Genomic DNA, 17,926 nt, shown 5'->3' with positions numbered 1-17,926 from the left:
GCAGCTCCTGTCCTAATTTGTCTGAGGACAAAACGCTCGTCAGCTGCACGGCCACACTAGAGGTGAGTGTTGTGCATGTGTGTTCTCATGTTTGTGTTTACCAGTGTGCATTCCCCCCTTGTTTTTGTGTTAATGTGGCATGCCTCAACAACCCCTGTTCTGTTACTGTGAGGGTGTCAGTCCCCCCCCCCCCCACCAAACACACACACACACACACACACACACACACACACACACACTGTCAGACAGAAACAGTAGGTCATGAGTACTGTTCATAATGTCTAAGAGCAACAAATGGACAAAAAATAGGAGACAGCAAACAAAGGCAGTACTTCATATCAGGGGAGAGAACAAGAGTCAAACACAGGGCATTTTTAGTGTGTGTGCGTGTACACACATGTGAAGTCAGTGTACAGTCAGCAGTTGCAGAATTTGTGTTTGAACTACTCCATTCTTTCTGTAGTTGCCGGTTTCCTGTCCACACACTCACACGAGTGAAGTCGTGTTTTTTTGTTTTGTCTTAGTCAGAATGTCTTTTATCTCTGATTAATTTGGAGAAATAATAATTGAGAATGTTTTTATTTATTTTTTGGACGAGAAGAAATATTTATGCCAGGCAGACTCATTTAAGTGGAAAATTGATAGCCCTCAACTTTTTAAATAATCAGGCCCAATGTTTGCCCTTTGTAATCATTGTTAAAGGTTCAGTTTAAGGAAGCTGGTGAACATTGTCCTGACTCATTGCTGCTGTTGCTGATGAGAAGAATACAAAAGTTTGAATGACTGCAGAATTTCGGCAGTCTGATTTTCATCTCAACTTATAAATGTAAAAAAAGGATTTAAGCTTTATGGAGTTTTTTTAATACTATTTAAGACTTTACTTACCATGTTGTGTCTAAAAATAGCACTGCTGTGTTATACAAAACCTTTTTCAGACACCATATTATCTAAATTCTTCCATATTTGTCTTATTTTGTTCTTAGTAGAGTTGCACAAACTGACACTGCCTCCTCTTCTATTCAACCTTTGTAAAGATGTTTGGTTAAACTTTTATTACAAATAGCAATGGGCATATTCAATTCCAGGAAGTTTCCCCATCATTTATAGGTCAAGTGTAGTGTGTCTTTTTGTTACCTGAGATTGTCAGGGATTCACACTACATGATGTGCATCCCCCAAAGCCCATCTGACACACACACACACACAAACACACACACACACACACACACACACACTCTCAAGAGGGGACTCTCAAAATCCCCCCCGGACACCTCTGAACCTTCATCGTAGATTGAGCAGCATCAAATTTCCTCTTGGCATGCACGCTTACTTAAACACACACGTGCCCCTCTCGGCCCTGCTGTAACTATATAACCTGCATCAGTCATGAAATATGGAGCACCCAGAGACAGAGAGAGAGCAGCTAGAGTTACAGATCACCAGTTACTCCACTAATGAAGGAGGTCTCTTCATGACAGAAAACCTGCAGTCTGAAGCTTTTTCTTCTAAAATCTCTCTCCATTATCTTCTTCTCCATCGATTTTGTTGTACCGTTTAAAAATCAAACTGTTTAATTTGTGATGTGAACACGCTTTGTGATCAGCTTTAATAGAAGATCCTCGCAGTGGGAGTCAGAGCTGCTGTTGTTTACTGAATGTATTAGCTTTATCTGGCTGCTTGTTTTTCATATTTGTTCGATGAACACGTTATCTTTTTTTGAAAAGCTTGACTTCATCTCTGTGATTGAAATCAAGTCACATGACCCTTCCCAGTAAAAGTATGTCTTGCTCGTAAAACCTCCAGTGCCTGTGCAGCCGTTGGAGGGATGAAGTATACGGTTGCACATCACAAGGTTCAGGACACTCACACTACTCCAAGTGATGGTAATGACTTTCTCCTCTGCGGATCTGCATGAGCTACAAACGGTGAGAAAAGCCAGAATAACCCACAAAAAGTAGCATTAAGCCTCTGAAGGTCATGTAAGTCAATGCTTGGGGCTGAGGTTTGATTACATCAGTAAGTCCTTTGATGCATCTTATTTAGTAGACATCTATCTAAAGAATTTCTTCTTCATTAAAACAGACTGTGAAGTGCAGCCTCACTGCTTGTTTTCACTGTGGTAAAGTACCCTTAAAATAACGCATTCATTGTTACTTCCTTTGTAATCACTTCTATGATGAACAAGTTGAAACTGAAACTTCATGTATTTTTTTTCCAGCAAGTTCACATAGTTCAATTTTTTTCATCCAAAAATCATAACAGGAGTTTTAAGATTCAAAGCTTCACAAGGAAGCTTAATTTACCACTTTCAACTCAGAGCAAAGTAGCTCCAATTACTGGAAACAAAACATTTTTATTTTTATATTATATTTTATATGATATGTTATATAATATGATATGATATATATATATTTTTAACTATTTCACAAAACAACTAGAATGAAATTCCCTTTTGAAAGCTGGGAGAATTAAAATGACTGAGGCGCCTAGCAGGTTGTTGCATCATTTAAATGTTACGAGAGCAATCACAAATTTTCCTCCTCCTCACACTCACTAAAACACGAGTTGCACATACACACCCACTTTCCATCAGACAAACTCACACACACACACATGTACTCACCACACCATCAATCTAAACACTAACTCAGCACTGTCAGTTTTTCAGTGTGTGTTTGTGTTTTTGTGTACCTGGTTGTTGGTGAACTTCTACAAACACACATTCTGTGGAAAACTACACTGGATAGTTCATAAAGCAAGGTTCATCTTCTCTGAATATATTTTACATATTTGGCAGTATTGGAATTCAATGTGAGTGTTAAACTGATAATCTTGGTAATTCTGTTTGTTTCCATTCTTTTCACATAAATATGATAACTAACCTTGTTGTCAGTTAATCCATTTGCAAAATTAGCACAAAGAACATCCATCATACTTCGGTTGTTAAACCTTGGAGGCATTAAGGCCCTGACACACCATGGAGATACCCGTCGGCAGTCGTCTGCCTTTTTTTCGGCCGATTCAACAAATTGAAGCGGCGTCGGTTGGCGCGGTTGGTGAAAGGAGTCACTCTTGATTGGCTGTTCAGCTAACCTTATTCTGGATTAGAAGTACCTATATTATGAGTGGTGATGGACAGTGGTGTAAAAATGGTCTTCTTATTTCATAAAAACGGTTTATATCTGCATTCTCAGTCCTCTTCCAGTTTCCCCTTTTTGGAATGACGATTACAGAGCGCCACCTGCTGGCATGGAGAGGTATTTCCTCTCACATAGTCTTTGCGGTGTGTTCAAGTGCAACTTCTTTGGAAGACAAAGGCGCCGTTAGGCAACACCACAGTCTGCCTTGGCCACTAGTTCTTTGCCGTCTGCTCGATGTGTTAGGGTCTTTATTGTTTTCTTGATATGTGTGGAAAGTGTGAGAATTTCTTGAGATTTGTCACAAACGGGGTTAGAGACTGTGAAATAAACCATTTCTTATTAAACGAGATATTAGTTTACTGTTGAAATACAAAAATAAGAAAAGTAACTGAAGAGGGATGGATTAAATACAATGAGGGCTGCACACATCATCACTCTTGAAATACATAGTGGTCATCATCACTCAGACCACAGTGTATTTTGGGAACTCTGTAAAATGTGCAGTTATGGAAAAAAGTGTGTAAGCAAAGAACTCCCATTTCTTCTGGTTGTGTTTTCCAGAAGTTGACCGCTAATCCTGGGTATAAAGCCGCGTGAGGCAATAGTCTTGTCTGTGTTTTTGTGTGATAATGTGTGTGAATCACACTGGGGTGTCATGGACGGGTTTTGAGGCTTTGAGCAGGGAGGATCTGTCTGTTTTTTTCTCATCATCTGTCTCTGGATTGTGAGGATTTGAAGTCTTAAAGCCGTCACAGCGTTAAAAACAGAAACGCTGCTGTTTGTGGTCCATCTTCTAATGACTGGGTGTGGTTCTGTTTTTAAAATTCTCTGGTCAGTCGCCATGCTTACTATTGTTGTTTAGTGGTTTCTCTGACAGTCATTTGTTCACAGCAAGAGTTGTTAGTACTTGTTGCTCTGCAGTCATTTGACACCGAGACATTAACAGATGATAATTATGATTATTTCAGAACATCTTATTTTACATTTAGTAAAATAAATGTTTGAATGCTTTAAAATGTTTAGCACATTTTACAATCAATTGCATTGATGTAGACATACTAAAAAGCAAACTATACAAGAAGAATTATCATTTCACTTCATGTTTATAGTTTTTTATTTTTTTATTTTTTTTTATTTTAATTGTACTTTTAACTTTTAAACACACATACAGACAATTCAAACAGTACAACAGAACAAACAACACACATTGGCCACAAATTAAATTTCTCATCTATATCTCAGACACATGGCACACCCCATACATTATAGACAAAATAATTATGCCTGTAACCACAAGTATGGCACGAAGAATGCCACGGCATCCAAGCTTGTGCAGGAAACAGTGTATAATAACCACAGTTGACAGTGAGGCAGCACCTCTTTTTCTTTTACATTGAAAATGTTTTAACATTAAAAGCAATGTCTTTTGAGCAAGATTAGAAAACAATGCATAAAATAAAGGGCATCAAATAAAAAATTTAAATACATTTAAAAGAAAAAAGAAAAGGTTCTGCCCCATGACCCAAAAATATCCCTTTGTCTGTTTTCCGGGCTGTAATCCATCATTCCCTTTAGTACAGAATTTGCAAGTCTTGTACCCACTATATCTAAAGAAGGGTGTCCACATTTCCAAAAAATCCTCACCTTTACACTTGAACCTGTATGTTGAATACTCCATTGGTATGAGGTCAAAGATTATTTTATGTCATCCTAATACTGAAGGTGGAGTATTATCAATCCATTTTAGTAATATGTTTTTCTGGGCAGCAAACGTGAGGATACTGAACAGCCTTCTTCTATAAAAGCCCTTTAGCTGAGGACTGAGTAAACCAAGGAGCAAAGTTTGAGGCTTAATATTAAATTGAACATTAAAAATCAAATTTAGTTTACCAGCAATTTTAACCCAGTAATCTTCAATGTGGATACATGACCACATACAGTGTCTATAGCTTCCCACATCACAATACATTTTGAGCAGATTTCTGACAGACTTGGATTCATCCTGTGTTTTAGCTGGGGGGTAATCTGTAAGCGATGTAGTATTCTATACTGAGTTTTTCTAGTTCTATAACATATGGAGATCCCCTTTGCAGACCTCCATATTTGAGCCCATGTTGCTTCATCCATTGTTTGGTTCAGATCAGTATTCCACATCCACCTCAAGTAATCTGAGGACATGCTACCAGCAAGGTGGAGTTTCGCATAACCCTGACCAAGAATTGATTTCTTGCCTCTGTGAAGAAGTAAAGATTCAATCTGTGAAGTTTGGCAAACAAAAAGATTACCACTTTGTTTTATAATAAAGCTACGGATTTGTAAAAATCTAAAAAAAAAAAATGGCTTCTGACGAGGGGAAATTTGTGTTTTATATGCTCAAATGTTAGCATAACTCCTCTGTCATATAAATGTCCAAGTGTCAAAATCCCCCTGTCTTTCCAGATGTTAAATCCCTGATCAGACAAAGCCGGAGCAAAATCAATGTTACCTTGTATAGGAGTCAGGGAGGATAATGACTTTGAGCAGCCCTCTACCTTTCTTATTGTCTGCCAAGTTTGCAGGGTAGTTCTAGTCATTATATTGTTGTTCACATCAGGCTTAACCTTCTTTAAGTCTAGAGCAAATAAAAGAGCCGGCAGCGAGTTTCTTGCATTAAACGATTCTAAGTCTATCCATACTGATTCTGGGTCATTGTTAATCCACTCAGCTATGTAATGAAGTTGTGCAGCCAACTGATAAAGTCTAATATTTGGAACATCTAAGCCTCCTTCCTCAGCAGGCATCTGTAATTTAGCCATTTTTAATCATGGCTTCTTTTTATTCCAGATAAATTTACCATGACCATTTAAAAGGCGATGATGGTTGAAACTGAGAATTGCCTAAGGGCATAATTTCAGACTTTGAAAAATGTATTTTGTATCCTGAAAATTCACTAATCCAATACTCCAATAATGCTGGTATAGCGGTCTTTGGGTTAGTTATAAAAAGTAGGACATCATCCGCATACAGAGCTATTTTGTGCTCTCTATCCCCGACAGAGATTCCTGTGATGTTTGGGCTGTTTCTTATAGCTTCTGCTAGGGGCTCGATTACAACTGCAAATAACAGCGGTGACAAAAGGCACCCCTGTCTAGTCCCTCTCCCCAAGTGGAAAAAGGAGGAGGATTGGCCATTAATCCGAACAGCAGCAAGTGGTTTCTTATATAGCAACCTAACCCATCTGCAGAATATTTCCCCAAGCCCAAGACTGTTTAACACTGAAAAAAGAAAGTGCCATTCGACTCGGTCGAAGGCTTTTTCTGCGTCTAAACTTATTACCATACTGTCCAATTTTTCCTGATGTGATAACTGAATCACATTTAACAACCTCCTCATATTGTTGCAGGAGTTTCTACCAATAATAAACCCAGTCTGATCATTCTTAACAATAAAGGGGAGAACCTTCTCAAGACGTTGCGCCAAAATTTTTGATAATATTTTAAAATCAACATTTAACAAGCTAATGGGAAGATATGGTGGACATTCATCAGCCGGCTTTCCTTAGATCATGGCGTAGCGGGCCCCGTCTATGTTCTGGAGCTTCTTCCTCACTTGGTCGTACTCGCGTCGTCTTTTCTGAGTCGCCGCAGAACAATGAGGAAAGAAATGGATCCGTCTACCGTCGATTCGGACGTCCTTGAGACGTCTGGCTGCATCCATTACTCTTTGGCGATCACTGAAGTTGTGAAACCTCACTATCATGGCTCGAGGAAACCTTGACATCACGGGACCCGGGAGCCTGTGCGCCCTTTCCAGCTTGACGCGGCCCGCTTTGGTGTCCAGGCGAAGGACCTTTGGGATCCAGGATTCCATAAAAAGAGATGCGTTCGTACCCTCCAACTTCTCCGGCAGGCCCATGATCCTTAAGTTTTTACGTCGTTTTCCCATAACCACCAGACGTTGCTCGGCGCCGGTTGACATGTTTTCCACAGCTAGTATCCACTGCTCCGCCTCATTAACTCTGTCGGTGACTTCTTTTAAACTCTGGGAGATATTGGCGTTAATATCATGTACCATCTTTTCTAGCTTTTCATCCATCATAGCGGCAATATTTGCTGTCATTGTCTCCAGAGCTTTGGTCAGCCTCGGGTCTGCTTCGGAGTTAGCATCACATTCTTTAGCTGCTGGCCTGGCGTCGCCATTTTCAGGGGAGGCTGCAGGTGTATCTTTCTTCTTAGAAAGCTGTTTGGGAGGCATTTTGCTCCAAAATTGGTCCAAGGACATCACCTGGAGTAGTTACTCCGCTTTGCTTCAAAGTTTCTCGCCAAAAGGAATAGTGAAACCAATGTTGCAGGATAATGTGCCGGAGCTCTGATAGAGCGTGGCTACTCAGGTGCTTGCATCACTGGAAGTCCTCCGTTTATAGTTATTTTAACGCATGTCTGGGTCAAAGAATGAACAAGTCAAGTACAATATGTACAGCTGAAGAGTTTCACGTTAGTCGGTTAACAGGAAGCAGGAAGTGATTTTCTGAATACTATTCATGCATACAGGATAAGAAAAGCGAAGGGAATCACTGTTTTGTCAGCAGGAGCTGCAAAGTTAAAACTGCTTGCAGCTGGGCTTATGATATTAATATGGGTCTGTTTTCATCGCCCTGAGATGATATTGAATTACGATCCACTGAGTGACTAAACATACCATAGCAGTAGATTTTTACAACCCTACTTTTTCCTGAGGAGTGAGATCTGAAACTAACTAAGCACATTAATCTTTAAATAAAAAACTAAAGTTGTAGCACAAGACTGAGGGACAATTTAAACTTAAACATTTTTTTTTTTTTTTAAGATTTATTTTTGGGCTTTTCGTGCCTTCAATGCAGAGATAGGACAGAGCCAGAAACCAGGGAGAGAGTGCGGGGAATGACATGCGGAAAGGGCCACGGGTGGAAGCGAACCTGGGCCTACCGCTTGAGACGAGAGTCTCAACACATGGGACGCACGCTCAAACCATTGCGCCACCAGCGCGCCCCGGTACAGGGCGCGCTGGTGGCCTCAGGGCGTCTGCTGTGCGTTATTACGCATGTGGCACATCAGTATATTTATTATTTTAATCTCCGGACATACCGATTAGCTATGATCTAATGTTGATGTTCTGTATTATTAAATATTTCAGAGGCTAAATGTTTTTTTAGTTTCCTCTGGGGGTTTTTCTGTTTTAATTTGTCTCAGTATTTTCTGCAGCATGAATGTTTAACATGTAATTAATGAAATTAGCCTCTTTCATCTTTAAAGTAAATTGATTAAATAGACAAAAATTAATCAAATAAAATACACAACTAAATAAATCACCCGACAGCTCGCGCTGCTCAACATTATTTAAAAAGAAATGTAGCCTACAGAGATCGTTTGAGGTGGAGCGTAATATAAAATACATTTGAGATTTCTTATCTAACAGTAAATCTGTGAACCTCTATCTATCCGTCTTAACCATAGACTGTAAAAATAATGGACGGGACAAGGTCCTCGGTCTAGTGAAGCTTTTATTTTTAGAGCTCCCCCTACTGACTGGCTGCAGTATAGGTCATAAACCCCGCCTCCTCAATGATAACAGATGGGATGTGGGTCAAACTGTAAAGCTAAAATACTCGTTACATAATTTTTTTCCAAACCTAAACTCTGCTGTGATCATTAGTTATTATCACCCTACATTGTGTTCAAGTGCTCATTCTTCTGTGAAGTTTGTTTTAAATAAGTTATTTGAGGTTGAAAAACGGGATTTTACGTCATATTTGACGATGATTGACAGCCGCCGATCTTGCGTAGCTCTCTTTGTGAATAACAAAAGTTACGTAGTGAAGGAAAGCCGAGACGCCATTGAATTTTTCCGTTCAGTTTTTTCGTCTTTTTTGAGCTGGAAAATGAGTTGTTCTGCAGGAAACTGTTCTCACCGACCTGTGGGAGCTAAGGGATCTTTGCAGCTTTTTCGGTAAGTAAAAAAGTGATTTATGTGTCATTGGTTGGTTAAAGTCGTTATCTAGCTAGCTAACACATAAGCAGTCTAAGGTTAGCTGAAATGTTGTAAAGCTAGGTTACTTATCCGGCATGATTTATCTTTTTATTTTATGAAATGAGCAAACCTAATAACTGACATGCTATGTTTCTTGATATTGTTATATCGTTATTGTGATTGAAATTGTATTTAAAACCAAGAATCGTGATATAAAATCTGCTCATAGATGCGGTTCATTAACTGTACAGTTATTTTACAGCAATAATAAAAACGTCTGGTAAAGTCTCAAAAAAGTATCGCGGGCAAAAAACAAAGCCAAATAATTTAAATCTGGCCTGCATCATTACTAATGTGTACATGTTTACAGTCTGAGTGATAAGTGGGCTATACCGAGAGTAACAGGTTTTACTTTCACCGTGCAGGCTGAAATTCATAATACTATATACGAGGGTAGAATATTTCTCTATGTATCCAGATAAAACTAAAGGTAAGATCTGATTTAATATAACTGTTACTGATTTAAGAGACTAACCGAAACGTGAACGCAAACATTAACAACCGGTGTAATGTAATATTAACCGAGCATCATGCTGCTTAAACTTGATAAATGTTCTGCATTGTCTTCCACACACTACCAATTCAACAGTCACAAGTTGATCATATTGTACATTTAATGACGCTCATTTAGAATTTGTACTAAAAAATGTTTCGGTGATTGTGACGGTGTCTGTATTTAACACCTTTGAAAGATTCTACTTTGCATACAGTACATCCTCTGATAAATAAAGTGAAGTACTTTGATTGCATTTCTGTGGTGTTCCTGTAGGTGACCATGATGCAGCCAGACTGAAGCAGCAGGTTGTGAAGTTGGACGCCATCATCTTGTCTTTGCTGATTCTGAAGAGAACGCCTTCACATAGGACTCAAAGGTAAAATGATCTCTCATATGATTGGACTGTGTTATTGTAACCGCTATCGGCATCAAAGTAATTTTAGTAACAATTTATAATCCTTCTTAAAATGTAAGGAAGACTAGCAGAAGATTTTAACAGCCTCTATGGTTCTGCAAGAAGTCTAGTTCATGTTTAAATTGTTCTTCTTTCTGTCTTCAAGGAAATCAGTGCCCAAAGGAAACAGCAGTCCAGAGTCTGATTCCAGCTCCGGTGAGGTTCAGCACACAAATTGGCTGTCTGATTATATGAGAATATTTAAGATTAGTTTAATTTATCAGGCTGGCCCATGTGATGACAGTTTAAATAGAAAGTGGAAGGAACACTTTTGTCTTAAAACATAAATTCATAAAGCTGATCATATTATTGAATTCATCTTGTCTTATTATATATTTTGTTTTTCCTCTTTAATAGTTCTCCTGCCTTTAAAGTAAACTTTAGAAGCTGAAGTTTAGCAGAACCTGAGGACAGATCTGATTTCAGGTCTGAGGCATAAACATCACAGTATAATTCATTATACTTTACATTTAACTCTGTGATTGTTTTTCTTTATTACAGAAGATGCTCTCAGATTCAGATCCATCAACAACCCCTGACAACATGGAGGACTCGTCCCCTGAGTGTTTCCTGTCCTCTCTCCATGGACTTCTTCTCTTCAGTTATTAACTCTTGAAAACAGCAGCACAACATGCCAGACTGTTTGACAAGTCTGTGATTGAATAAATTGAAATATAATCTCATACGTATCTTGCTATGCTTATTGGCTTTAAATGTTTAATATTAAATAAATTTGAAGGCCATTTATCTCAGACGAGACCGGCTGTGACAAGCTTAGCTCGTCTGTTAGCTTTGCTGTTGTCTTAGCTGTTGTTGGTCAAGAAGAAATGAATGTCAGTTCAAGGTCTTTTCAAATGTGAGCTATAAACTTAACTGCTAAATTATTTTACTGTGACCAACACTTTGTTGTGCTCCAGTTAATCAGAAACAGTCATATCAGATTTTTAAAAAGTTTATTTAAACATTTTATGAAAAGAAATCTTCAATAAACAACCCCTGGCAAATCCCAAGAAAAATCAAATAAAGTATAGAGATCCTGGATGATTGTTTGACTGTTAAAATATGATGGAAAAGCAAATCCAACACAACCCTCCAGCATCTGGCCTTTCAAACACAGGGCAACATCATGTAAAGAAAAATAAATTGAATATTGACCAGGATCTCTGTGTTTTATCTGAGGATGACTATGGTAGCCTTCTCACTGGTCACTGTCACAAAGCACCAGACTGTCCACCTTCTTCAGTTGTGCAGATGTCGATCAGCTCCTCTGGGTGATGGCAGAGAGGACTCTTCATCTGGGAGAGCTGCTGGTGTAAGGTAATTTCTACCACAGTGGATGAGCAGGACATCTGGCACAGGTGAAAAAAGGAGGCGGTTCATTCAAACTAAGTGACCCCAGCCTGACCTCTGTAACAGGTGTGCAGACAAAGGTTGAAATGAGTCATTTTTAGGTTCAGTTGATTGTAAAATGGAAAAGAAAACATCACCTTTCTATTTAACATTTAGCTGGTGTATGACTCAGTGTGATTTTTATTTTTAGAAGACTGTATTGTTAACAATAGCTTGTTTTGACAATCCTCTTTATGAAACTTAAATAAAAATCACATGATATATAACTTTTAACAGATGATTTTAACTTACACTTCACCTCTGTGGAAGATGTCAGACCAGCTGCTTTTATCTCTAATTTGCCTAAATGAAGATACAAAAAACAATTGATTTACTTCTTCACTTAAATATATTAGAAAAGCAGACTTGAATCACATTGCAGACTATCAGTTTCTAACAAAATACAACATATCTTACCACCTGTAGCCTACGGTCTGTGGTGCTAACCTAGCTTAAATATAGAACGATTTCTTTAAAAACAGAGGACCCAGCAGCCCACATATTTTCAGTACTGATTAAAATAGCGGGATTTTTAAAAACACAGTGTGTTTAAATATTACACTTTGAATACGGTGGTTTGTTGTACTTACACATTTCTTCATCGTAGACCGGCAGAGCGCTTTCGGCGTAGCTGGGCTGTGTAAGTCATCAGGGCAGTACGCTAAGTGGGCGGGGCGTGTTACCAGGGCTCCTGCCCTCGGACTCTACTGCGCAGACTCTGGCTCCAAATGACGTCAAAATCGCAAGATGGAAGCGCCCCTAAGCGGCGTATTTTGGCTTCAAGAACGTTGAGTGGGAACAGCTACAGTGCGCGCCCACTGGTCTTAACAAGCACTGTTATAGTATCTAAATATTCTCCGACACAGACAGAGTCGCTGCAGCGCAAGTCCACACTGAGTTGAAAACGTGCGTACACGAACTGAGACCTGGTGTGAGATTTGAGCGTACCCTCCGCTCACGTCCGAATTGATAAGTGCCGGACTTTGCGTGGAAATGACCGTACACCCATTTTTCTGTCGTACATACTTTTGATAAGTGAGGGCCAAAGGGTGGGAACAATACATATTGAAGGGACACATTTACTTCAGTTTTTCTTTGAAGTTGAAACAAATATCTGGATAAACACCAGTGTATGTATGTATAAGAGGGGGGATGAGTTATGATCAGAATCATGGACAACAGCAAGCAAGAGACTTTCTTCCTGTTGCTAAAAATGTCTGTGGCCTTCTGTGGAAAAAACACACACACACACACACACACACACACACACACACAGGCAGAAATGCAATCCCCACATCTCTCATTTTTTGGGTAGAGGAACTGAGTCCTTTGCAGTATTGTGCATACGTAAGCTGGTGGTTTGGCATGTCTGTGTGTGTGTTTGAGTTACTACCAGAATATACTTGACATACAGGCGGTTCACATTTAGCACAAGCATCAACATTTTCTCTCTTTCCTGCTTTTTTAAAAACTTCACATTCTTTACATGATGAGCTCCGACTTACTTTGAACATTAACAAACACACACAGCTATCCTTCTCTGTTTGAGGTGAAGGCTCGTTCACACATATGAATCGTTGTGGTTGGGTCGTTGGCAGATCAGCTTCACTATCATTATCCTGCACATTTGTTTTCTTGCCCGAGTGTATGTGGCAACAAAATTCACTCTGTATGATTTAGAAAATATCTCACAAGTAGCAGCTCATCTTTTTTTTAAAGTACATAAGCTGATTGGGCGTAAGTTACTTCACCACTAAGGATGACACAGAACTCACAGGAGATGTCAGTACAGACGGACAAGCTTTCACATGCAAAACAGGGTGTCTCCACTCTGCTACCTCAGCTTAAAAGTTTAAACACACGCCCAAAAAAAAGCCGAAAAAGAGAACAAATGTGAAAGAAACATCCAATTGAAAAAGCTTAAAGGGGAGGCTGTAGTCCTCCAGGCGGGCGGCCCGGGTTCAAATCCGACCTGTGGCTCATTTCCCACATGTCATTCCCTGATCTCTTTCTCCCTAATTTCCGACTCTATCCACTGTCCTATCTCTCAAATGAAGGCAAAAATGCCCAAAAATAAATCTTTTTTTTTTTTTTTTTAAAAGCTTAAAGGACATTTGGAACCTTTTTATCACTCTCATTCATTTATTTTCTTAGATGAAGTTTTGTTCCCTGTCAGACAAATAAACAGACGGCTCCTGCTGCCCTCTGAGAGTCAGCTGCTGCACTCCATCACTCCATTTCTCAGAGAAACACAGCACTGATGTAACAAATGTTGTAGAAAAGAGTTAAAAGAGAAGAGAAAGGGAGAGGAGAGCACCTAACCACCAAGCCTCCATGTGTTTTACTTCACAGCTTCTTATCCACCGCATCTTTTTGTCCCCATCTTCCTCTTCGACCTGCGGAAAAATGAAATAGCTTTTTACGTTTCGCTTTTCATAACCTTAAAGGCTTTCTATGTGATTTTTCACACTTAAATGTAATATAAATCAAGTATATCCTCTGAAAATAACTCTGAGTCATGACTGTCTACAATGGTTGTAACACCCGAGTCCCACTGTCTGTGATGTTTTCAGAGTTTTCAGAGTTCTATCTTCAGTTTGTTTACATCTCCTAGACGGCCGGCTGACTCCTCCCCTCACGTATAAAAGTTGTTTAATTGAGGGACTAGAGAAAAGAAGAATACCATACTGTACTCACTGATTAACTGTGTTTCTAGATCACGCTCATTTCAGTTCTATTGCTGTAGAGTCAGTAAAACTCTGCTGTCCTCTGCTCCTTTTTTCATAAACAACAAACATTGTCACTTCACCTACGTCACCGGGTCAAACAAATCTCACTTTAATAGCACACTGACTGTTAGGCTGACTCTGACTCTGCAGGCCTCATGAACCTGCTGAACGCTGGTGCTCTCTCATGTCAACTTTCCTTCACAATGAAGTTATTGTGTAATACAAAATATGGTTTGGTTTGGTTAGTCATGAATTAATTCACAGATTTGAGTCTGTGTGAGACACTTATGTAACTACTTATTTATTATTCTTCAAAATCAATAGTTTAGTTCAGTGATTAAAAATTGTGCATCCCATGCTCTTAACCTCTTAATGACAGGCAGAGTATGTAGATTCCACCGCCAGGGGGCTCTACATCAATACAAAAACAGAAGAGGATTTTAGGCTGGCGGGGAATCATGGGAGTTCTCTCTAAACAAAACCGACCTTAGGAAGACAATATTTTTACCCCCATGATGTATCCAAGTATTATTTATATGTCAGTTTTTTTTTCTAGCAGCACATACAGCAGCATACTGTTGCTGAATGTTCAGCTCGCGTTTGTGGGTTTAAGAAGTCTGTCTGCCAACTGCTCACACGGCCAAATCACTGCAAGGGTTCAAACAGCCGTTCCCGTGTGTGCGTGTGTGCGTGTGTGTGTGTGTGTGTGTGTGTGTGTGTGTGTGTGTGTGTGTGTGTGTGTGTGTGTGTGTGTGTGTGTGTGTGTGTGTGTGTGTGTGTGTGTGTGTGTGTGTGTGTGTGTGTGTGTGTGTGTGTGTGTGTGTGTGTGTGTGTGTGTGTGTGTGTGTGTGTGTGTGTGTGTGTGTGTGTGTGTGTGTGTGTGTGTGTGTGTGTGTGTGTGTGTGGTATATAGACTTCACTCGTACTCTCTCTCTCCTCATTACTCAGTAACTCACCCTTCTCTCTCTCTCTCTCTCAGGCTGTGTGTTTTCAGTCTAAGATGCCCTAGGCGAGGAGCACGGAAATGTAAATGGCTTCCAAAGTGAAAGATGCTGTGGTGTGGTACCAGAAAAAGGTAAGACACAGAATATGTTCTTGCATTTGCTCGCTGGTTTTGTTTTTGAATGTCATCAAAAAAAAAAATCTTTATTAGAATGTTTACATCTATTAGTCCGATCACTGTCCACTTATATCTCTACTCTTTTGGATCTATTTTGTATTTTAACTTTTGTATTTAAATTCACACTTCATATTTTTGGTTTAAATGTTAAGTCTACCTGCACTGTGGTTAATTTCCCGCTCTGTGGGCCCTTAAAATGGTTTTATTGTGCAAACCTGCTCCAATTTAGCTCTCCTTAAAAATACAAGCTGTGATTCTTGCAGAATCTGGAGGTGACTGATTTATCTATATTTTATTATTTCACTTAACAAAATTCATAGAAGCAGATGGGAATACAATTTAAAGCATTAAAATTAAATTAAAAGTGACCCTTAGTTATTCAATGTATGCAGTTTCTCTTATTGAACACCAGAATCTGATATTGATTTGGTTTTTTTTGTCATTACACTACTGCAATATTTTGTTGTTTACTACATTGGATGTAAAATCTTAAAGTATCTCCCATAAAAGTATTCTCAACATATTGGTCTTACTTTAAAACTAAAATCCCCTTACAGAACATAGTTGAAGTTTTACAGTTAGAAGTAAAAGTTCAGATATTTGAGCGCGCCGACTCTTCTTGATGCACCTTCTTTGGCAGTAGTCACAGGGAGGTGTTGTGTGTCTTCTTGTTCCATGGTCTCAGATATCAGATCCTCTTCTGGACCACAGTCCCGCTCCCCACTGCAGCTCTCAGCTTACACACCTGTCTGCCTCTCGGGCCTGTCTGTCTCCTCTTTGACCACCTCTCTTATAACTGTAACCTTCCTCTCTCCATATCTGTTTTTTTTTGTCTTTCCTCTGTCTCTCATGTCATCGTGTCTGTCTCCATCTCTCTGATGTTCTGCACCTGGCAGATGTATCTTCAGTGTGAGCTTTCACTGCGTTCACATCACACTGAAGATGACTCATGTGAAAAGTTACTTTCTTTAATTAAAAAAATACTTTAAAAATATCTTAAGTCTGTGTGTGTGTGTGTGTGTGTGTGTGTGTGTGTGTGTGTGTGTGTGTGTGTGTGTGTGTGTGTGTGTGTGTGTGTGTGTGTGTGTGTGTGTGTGTGTGTGTGTGTGTGTGTGTGTGTGTGTGTGTGTGTGTGTGTGTGTGTGTGTGTGTGTGTGTGTGTGTGTGTGTGTGTGTGTGTGTGTGTGTCAGCCGAGCTTGTCTAGGCAGAGGCACACCAGTGACGACATCTTAAATGAATAGAGCCATTCTGAAGGATAAGATCACACCCGTCCGGCTGCCCTCAGGGCTCCTTAATGACTAATGTTCTTTTTAGACAAGTTAAGCGTTTTTTGTTCTTCCTCTGAATGTAGAGAAGTTTAAGACGCAGATATGTTCATGACAAACAGGAATTTCTTATTTTATATGAGTCGCCCCTAAAGGATGATTTCATTTACCCCCAAATATCTTCATCAGCCTTACAATTCAAAGGGCGTCCAATAACATGACGCATATCCAACCTTGAAGGTCAAACATTGGTTCATTTAAGCTACGGCTCTGCTTAATGCCAGACCACAAACCATCTCTAGCTCTGTCTTGTATTTTTAGCAAACACCTTGAAATCCAGCCAAATAAACAAACTGGCCCAGGAGAGTATTTAGGTGTGTGCGTGTGCGCGCGCGCGCGTGTGTGTCTCCATAGCTCCCAAGTTGCTTCACGTGGTGGAAAAGCCCTGCTGTGTATGTCTCTGCGTCTTGTATAAGTGTTTTGTTGTATAACCACATTTGGGACACATACAAGTTTTTTTTTGTACAGCAACAATATTTTCTCACTCATGGAATATAGCTTCAGTTGTTTTATCTAACACACCTTTTTGGATATCTATATCCGACTTCTCTGCTTTCAGCTCTTAACAAAGGCAGTGAATATATGCCTCTGTGTTTGTGTAGAGCAGGTCTACCTTTAATAACAGAAATGAAGAAGGTAAAAGTGAACTATCAGCAGTTCTAGATACCACTAAAGTGAATGAGAAAATGCTTTTTTTTTGTATGTGAACTGAGTGAACAGACCCTTTTCAAATCAGCTACTGTATGTAATGGAAGTGTTTACTTCCCCTTCAATGTTAAAAATGGATGAAAACAAGTGGCACAGCTCTTTTCTATTTACTATTTTATTTAACCAGTTTAAAAAGTCTTACAAGTTTTACAGTTTTACAAGAGCGTCCTGACCAAGACAGGCAGCAGCACAATTCACAGGGTTTCAGACATACAACACTTAAATACAGGAATCACAAAAAGAACCATTCATCAGAATCTGTCGTGTCAAGTGTGTTCAAAAACTTCATAATTAATAGAGATTACAGATTTCAAAGAGGTCCAGATTACCAATCAGGTCCTCCACTCTTACATTTCCACCCTCGGGTATGCATCCTCAGCAGCCCCCAGGCAGCGTCTCGCAAGACGCACACTGTATATCTGCCTGCAGACATGCTGCTAATAGACTCACTCTTGTGTTTGGTGTGTATGTTTGTGTGTGTTTGTGTGTGTTTGTGTGTGCCCTGCCAAGGCCCTAGCAG

At 39.5% G+C, this 17,926-nt stretch overlaps 1 protein-coding gene across 3 annotated transcripts in view; it reads left to right on the top strand.

Moving 5' to 3' along the window:
• The window catches only part of LOC109987637 (protein PHTF2), a 46,621-nt gene that overhangs the window by 4,705 nt on the left and 23,990 nt on the right, over positions 1-17,926 (top strand). For 2 of the 3 annotated variants that reach the window (XM_020638786.3, XM_020638789.3), the window contains exons 2-3: positions 2-62; positions 15,232-15,327. In XM_020638786.3, coding sequence (XP_020494442.1) covers positions 15,283-15,327 — 45 coding nt within the window. In that variant the 5' untranslated portion in view covers positions 2-62; positions 15,232-15,282. The remainder of the gene's footprint in view (position 1; positions 63-15,231; positions 15,328-17,926) is intronic. The other variant, XM_020638787.3, reaches the window with a different exon arrangement.

Source organism: Labrus bergylta, chromosome 23, assembly GCF_963930695.1.
Source record: "Labrus bergylta chromosome 23, fLabBer1.1, whole genome shotgun sequence".
Taxonomy (NCBI): Eukaryota; Metazoa; Chordata; class Actinopteri; order Labriformes; family Labridae; genus Labrus; species Labrus bergylta.
This window is presented reverse-complemented; position numbering and strand designations above follow the sequence as displayed.